At 33.2% G+C, this 7,285-nt stretch overlaps 1 protein-coding gene across 5 annotated transcripts; it reads left to right on the forward strand.

Moving 5' to 3' along the window:
• The first annotated feature begins 975 nt into the window (after nucleotides 1-975).
• Nucleotides 976-5,068, forward strand: LOC18601370 (uncharacterized). Of its 5 annotated transcripts, XM_088805961.1 has the most exons (10): nucleotides 977-1,277; nucleotides 1,838-1,924; nucleotides 2,023-2,433; nucleotides 2,926-3,061; nucleotides 3,237-3,399; nucleotides 3,520-3,588; nucleotides 3,661-3,789; nucleotides 3,979-4,173; nucleotides 4,436-4,558; nucleotides 4,652-5,068. In XM_088805961.1, the coding sequence occupies exons 1-10, from the start codon at nucleotides 1,103-1,105 to the stop codon at nucleotides 4,742-4,744; spliced, it is 1,581 nt and encodes a 526-aa protein (XP_088662087.1). In that variant the 5' UTR covers nucleotides 977-1,102; the 3' UTR covers nucleotides 4,745-5,068. The 5 variants fall into 5 exon arrangements, with proteins under 5 accessions (XP_017975861.1, XP_017975862.1, XP_088662087.1 ...); XM_018120372.2 differs by having other exon boundaries at nucleotides 976-1,277; nucleotides 3,520-3,789; XM_018120373.2 differs by having other exon boundaries at nucleotides 976-1,277; nucleotides 1,844-1,924; nucleotides 3,520-3,789.
• The last annotated feature ends 2,217 nt before the right edge of the window (nucleotides 5,069-7,285 follow it).

Consider the following 7,285-nt stretch of genomic DNA (forward strand, 5'->3'; position numbering starts at 1 on the left):
AAAACAATTAACAAATTCTTTAAAAGAAAAAATGCAGATCGTCCAAATGATTTTTCTACGTTTCCTCAATACTTCAACTTATAAACAAAAGTAATATGAATCAAAATGTCCAACAATCAATCTTAAAAAAAATAAACCTTTTCAGTACATAATTTTTAATTGATGAATTTGAATTCAGAAAATATAGTCAAAACATAATTTTTCTAAAAAACTATTATAAGTCTTTTTTTTCTTAATTTACATGTTATATAAAATTATTTTTTATTAACAATCTTTTGATTATTAATTAAGTTTAATATATTAATTTATAAAATTTTTAACATTTACTCATCTATCTCTAGTCCCTAACAAAAGTTGGCTAACTCCGTCCCTAATTGTGCATAGATAAAAATTTTAATTCTATTGAATATTTTCATTAAATAATAATGTACTTAACTCATGATATTTGTAAATTTATTATTAAAATTTTACATCATAATTTATAAATAAAATAAATATAAATATAAATATTCACATATAATTCAACCCATAAAGTAAAAGTGCAAAATTATAAATTACAAATAGGTATGGGCTCCTAATTGTGTACTTCGTCATCATATAATCCCCGAAGTTGGTGCAAGCCATGAAAATGCGACGTCCACGTGTTTCCTTTCTGGAGGTTCAGGCCATCTACCAGAACCCAAATCTAAGCATCCTCAAAACTCGTACGCTTCCACTGTTTCACACGTGGAAGTCAAACCAAACCCAAGTCCACTTTGTTTACACGATTTTACCTTGCCCACCTTCCACGGGTCACAGCCACCACCGTCCGATCAGTTCACACGCCACTAGAACCCCAGTTGGACAAGCCGGTTTCGCTCCTTTGATTGACTTTTCAAAGCCATGGCCCTTTGCGAGTTCCACGCTGTCGCTAAAGACTTGGAAAAAATTGCGATGTTGCTTTCCTTTTTTAAAATAAATACTATTCTTTTGGAATTTTCACTCGAGAGTAACTTTAACAATCAAAAACTCTGAAATCTGAACCCATACATTGCAATATATCAAAGTTACAAAACTTTATGCTGTTTTTTGTGAATTTGAGAGACACCCACAAAAAAAAAAAATGGGAAGTTGTGTCTCGAAGCAAGGAAGCTTTGGGGGATTTGCAAAGGAGGAGAAAAGGAAGATTTTGAGGAGAAGAAGGATAATTAAAAGGAGGGTTTCTTCTCGTAAGCTTGAACATGGGGAGCTTTGTGGTGCTTCTAAGGACTTTTCTCGTGCTAGTTCTGCAATCCAAGGTTAACCCTTTTTTATTTCAGAAAGAAAATTTTTGGCTTTGTATTATTCAAGCCTGTTAGTCTTTTGATTTCTGGGTTGGAGTGACTTAGAAATATTTTTTGGATTGAATACATGAAGTTATAGTTTTGGAATTATGGGCTTAATGAAGAGGGGTTTCGAGATAAGTGATTAGAAATTATAGTCCCATTTCATAAAGTATTAGCAATGCTAAAGGAGAACAGTTTTCATAGTCAGGCAAGAATTATTCACTTCTCTGAGTTTTGATCATTCATGAATTTTCACTTGTATTTACTGGATTTTGGTTTTTTGTGTGGATCATTAGTTGTTTGTAACTCTACTTTTACTCTGGAGTTCAAATAATCTAAAAGCTGGTTTGGATGATTGCTATGTGTGTATTAGATTAACTTCAAAATTCTGTATTTAACTTCACCGCCAGTTCATAAGATAAGCGTGTCCTTATCCTTTTCTTTGTGTTTGATCGTTGTTGAATTAACTTGTATTTTTTAATAGGTTTTAAGTTTATGTAAAATTTGATCTTGATTTTTGGTTTGGTTGCTAGTGACAGGAAGTGCGGACTTGGCATGGTGGGATTGTTTTTCGGTGTTTGAGTCTGAAGCGGACGATGATTTTTATAGTCTAAATGATGGTATGTATTTAAGCATATGGTTAGTTGAATCTAATTTTGTGAGAGAATTAAGCTTGATAAGGATTTGAATTCTTAATGTCATTTCATGTTGCATGCAGATGTGGTCTCTATGACTGGCTCTGAAATTGTATCTGTATTAAGTGTATCTTCTCCAAGAGATTTGAGTCTAACAAGCAAAACTGAAACTGTTACTTCAGTTCTTTCCTCTGGCCAACAACAGAAGTCGACGGAAAAAAACACTAATTCTCAATTGAAGGCGAATGATAATCCCACTGAGGGGAGTCCTGTATATGTGGATGATATTTCTAGTGAAAGTACTCGTGGGGATGAAAAGCAAGTGGTGCATCATGTTGGACTTGCTGCACATACTTGCTTGCCTTGTATTCCTTCAACTGCCCTGTCACTAGAGAAAAAAAGATCGTTTGGCCCAGGTACACTTAGTTCAAGGAGGAAAGCACATCTGAAACTTTCCTTTAAGTGGAGGGACGGACATGCCAATCCAACAGTAGGTGGGTGTTACCAACTTTTTCCTTCTCATCCTTAACTATCTTCTATATTTGTCCATTTTTCTATGGCTATATGCCTAGATAATAATTTCAATTGCTGTTGTTTACATCAACCCTCAAGGTTTTTAGATGTTCTAGGTGGTATCTCACCTTTCTCTTTCCCTAAAAGGGGAAAGAAATTGGTGAGGTTTTTATAGAAATATCTGTTGCCTTTCTCTGAGCACAAAAGTAATCGCGCTTACTGGAGATCTCTGGATTTGTCAATGGTCTGCTATAAATGAGAACTTAAAGATTATTCTTTTCTAAAACTAGTTAAGGGCAATTTTATTGAATGTGCATTTTGTAGAGTAATTTGTAACATATAGCATAGTGATGACAGTTGCTAGATCAGTTGTGCTTACTAAATATTCTGATGCCTCTTATGCTTTGTAATTATTGATGACACATTTATCATATGGCTTATGTGTACATGTGCATGGTCTTATTTTGTCTCAGTTTCTCCCAAGGTGCCTTTGCAAAGACCAATAGCTGGTACCTCAGTTCCATACTGTCCGAAAGAGAAGGACATGCCTGATTGTTGGTCTCCTATTGAGCCAAGTTCCTTCAAGGTCCGCGGCCACAATTACTTTAGGTGAGAGCATATTTTCTTCATTGGTTTAAATTTTCTTCTTAAATGCACATTCATGCAACTTGGATTATCTGCTTTACTATCGATTTTGTAGTTATAGACTCTGATCACTTATTGAATTTTTTCTTGTTATTGGCTAACTGAATTCAGTGCTGTCTTCTGTATGCTCTTTTGACAGGGACAAAAAGAAGGAATTTGCTTCAAACTCTGCAGCATTTTATCCCTTTGGAGTTGATCTCTTCTTATCTCAGCGCAAAATTGATCACATTGCTCGTTTTGTGGAACTTCCTGTTTTTAATTTATCTGAAGAAATTCCTTCTATTCTTGTTGTAAATATTCAGGTACTTGTACCTTCTCATTTTTACCTTCGTTTCCCCCAGAATTTACTCCCTATGGTTGTCTGCATGTTTTCCTGACTAAAAACTGGAAAAAGACATTAATGCAAAACTTTTCCTCCCAAGGTTAACTTGAAGTATGTCCATTACAGAAGTATGCTCAAAGTGTTGATAGGCCCAAATCTCTTTGTCCACGTGGGTAGGGACAGAAATTTCTTCATTGTCAGACATACTCTCATTTATATTGACATTTTTCTTTACCTGCAGATACCATTGTACCCTGTTACGATCTTTCAAAGTGAAAATGATGGAGAAGGAATGAATTTGGTTTTGTACTTTAAACTATCTGAAAATTACTTGAAAGAGCTCTCACTTCGGTTTCGAGAAAATATTATAGTAAGACAAATGCATCTTTAGCTTTCTGCTTCTATGGTAGACATTTAATTTTTGGGAGTCCCTTGTTTGATACATTGCTTTGTCATTATTTATCTTAATGCATACTTGTTATTTTACATCATGTTTGAAAATTAGTAGTAGTATCTAATTCATTACTTTTTCTTTTTCTTTTTTCTTTTTAATAAACAGAGGTTAATTAATGATGAGGTAGAGAGAGTTAAAGGCTTCCCGGTAGATACTATTGCACCTTTTAGGGAAAGATTGAAAATGATGGGCCGAGTGGCAAATCTGCAAGATCTTCATTTAAGCACAGCTGAGAAGAAGCTTATGAATGCTTATAATGAAAAGCCTGTTCTGTCACGTCCTCAGCATGAGTTTTACTTGGTAATTCTTTCTATAGACGTTTCTATTTGATCAATACCTATTCTTTTAATAAACTACTTGTATTAATTTACAGAATACGTAAAAATTCCTGCCGACACTAGGATTCTTTCTCAATTTTTGTTGCTGCTCTTTTTATTATTTTTGCTGGATTTGTGAACTTCAATTTTCTTAAGACGAGATTATACACATGATAAGTAGTATGGATTAAGGTAAGGTTGTTGTGTACAATACATATGATTCGTATGGTTTGAAATTCTTGCAGGGAGAAAACTACTTTGAGATCGATCTGGATTTGCATAGATTTAGCTACATCTCTAGAAAAGGCTTAGAAGCATTCCAGGACAGATATAAGCTGTGTATGCTGGATTTTGGCTTGACAATTCAGGTAAATCTCTTGACTGTTCAAGTCTGCTTTTTATATTTTAAGATTTTAATCTGACATGCACTTGATATTATATATGTTGAAATGTTTAAACAGGGAAATAAAGCTGAAGACTTGCCAGAGAGTATACTATGCTGCATACGCTTGAATCGAATCAACTATAGTAATTACCATCAACTACGGCTATAAGCGAAGACCCTCGTTTACTATTGCCAATCAATCAATCAATAGTTGATCAAGAATACAATAAGTTCTTACCTTTTTGATTTTTGCCCCCTTCTAAACCTTCATTCCTTGTTTTGTCACAACCTAGATTTTGCCTTGGTTTTAGGGTGCATATAAAACTTGTAACTTCCAATTGTGATATGAGTGTATTTTTTTTTTATTTTTCATTTGTATAGAAATATTCGGATGTACAGTTGTCACCAAGGTGAAGAAAGGAAATAAAAGAAGAGGCACGAAATATCTATACTATATATTATTATCTATTAAAAGTGACCTCAATTTGGCCAATATCCTTTGCTTAGTTCTGGTCCTGCTGATGTATTGAGTTAGGGAAAATTCATTCCCATGATCTATGAATATTTGACTATGCCTTTCAAAAAGAAAAAAAAGAGTTCAAATTGGATTCCGATCCTCTGCAGGGGTTCTTTTTTGGGTTTTCAACGGTGGCTTTTTTGGTGATTGTAGAATTTTTTAGTCTTCTTTTGTCTTTTAACCAGCAATCTTTCCTTTGCCTTGAGAGCGGTTTTGAGTTTTTAATTATGCTTACATATTATTTTGATCTATTTCATTGGTTTTTTATTTTATTTTATTTTGTTTTGTTTGTGTTTATTTCCTTCAATTTTTTTGCTCTTTGATTTGTTGAGGTGTTGTTCTTCTCGATTTTATTACTTCTTTGTATTTTGGTTGGCAATTTTTTTTCTGCTGGTTGGTTCTGTTTTTGACTTCCATGATTTTGATTGCTTTTCAAGTTGGTTTGGTTTGATATTTGTTTTGACTTGATTGTTTACTTGGTGCTCCAAATTTGGTTTGGTTTGTTTTTTGGCTTTGTTTCTTATTTTTTGTATGTTTGATTTCTGTTGTTGCTTTCGTTGTCTTCCTTTCTGAGTTCTTTGATCTTGTTGTCACTTTAATTATTGTTTGGGTTGTTTTTCTCATTTTTGGAATTCAGTTTTGTTCGGAATGGGTTTTGGAGGGCTTTTTTTCTTTAATGTTGTGTCAATTCATTGTTTATGGTTTTTTTTATCCTTTTCTGTAATATTTAATTTGGTTTTGTTTTTTCTTTAATTTTCTACTTTTAGGAATTTTTTAGCCTTTTATATTCTTGACAGATTATTTTCTTTTGCTGGTATAAATCGGTTTGATCTTTTAAAAATATTTCTAAACTATGACTTTCAAGCAGTTAACATACAAGTAAATAATTTTTCTTTATACAATACAATGCTCACATGTAGTTGCCAATTATTCAAATCTTCACTGTTTTTCAATATTGCATACTTTACTTCTCTTTTTTTTTTTTCTCATAATTGATAACATCCCATATTATTTACCATGCACATTAAATATTACCCTCTTTCTGACCATCAATATATACTTTAATATTAGCAATTTAGTTAAGTGTACTGTTTCGATATCATCAATCACATAATTAAAGTTAACAATTTGTTCTACTATATTCCTCTAATAACATCAAACAAGTAACTAAACTTCTATTCAAAATAATAAAACCTTTCATATAATATTTCGAGCATGCTCACAAAATAACAATTTTCCAACACGAAGTACGGGAAGCACTCTAGCGTGTGTGTGTATATATATATTAGTTTTAATTTCTAAACCCAGTTTTAGGTCATTAGATGGGGCTCTTTGGGACAGCATCATGGAGCAAAGGATTTATCCATCATTCATGCTGGGACAAGATTACCCGTCATCTGTTGAATTTGCTGTTGCCCTCAATCAAACATTTCGAAGCATGACTGTTTGTGAGCAAAGTGTTCAGATCCATCCAGTATTAAGGACTGCTGGTTGGATGTGCCTGTTTTTTGGCATACTGAGAAGCCACGCCCACCCCAATGCAGACCTTGGTGGCTCATTCATGCAGAACCAACTGCATTCTGCATCTTTTCCGATCCTTTGCTTATCTGTTCTGAGTTCTATATGTTTCTGGAATTTGTTTATTTTCATTTGCATATGGAATATAACTTCCTGGAATCTCTTGATAATAGCCTAATAAATTTCCATAAAATATAAGCATGTATGAATAGAAGAGTAATGATAGTAGGAGATATCTTCTCCTGAAAACACTTCGTCTTTAAATGAAATTCGGAATCAATAACATTCATCTTACATTCTTTTTTATAGACAAGCAGATCCGTTTTCAGGCCGACCAAAATGGATTGGAGAAATCATGTGCAAAGAGAACATCAATTCAATTCGATATAAACAAAAATAATTTGTGGGTAATTTTCTGATTAAAACTTAAAATACTTACCATTCGAGGACAAAGAATGCGAAACTTCAACACCAGGCATACTACTTTCTAAACCATGCATAGGAAAGCATTGTTTTTGTTTCTTTTTTGGGTTTTCTTTCGCTTCAAATTAAATTGAACTCAAGCAAATGATTTAATGAAAAATGAATGAATAGAAACCAAGTATGTGCAATGTATTTATACAGAAGAGGATAGAGAAATGGATGTAAAGGAAAGATCCTGTGCCTATGCCGTTG

Source organism: Theobroma cacao, chromosome 4, assembly GCF_053813885.1.
Source record: "Theobroma cacao isolate CCN51 chromosome 4, ASM5381388v1, whole genome shotgun sequence".
NCBI lineage: Eukaryota > Viridiplantae > Streptophyta > Magnoliopsida > Malvales > Malvaceae > Theobroma > Theobroma cacao.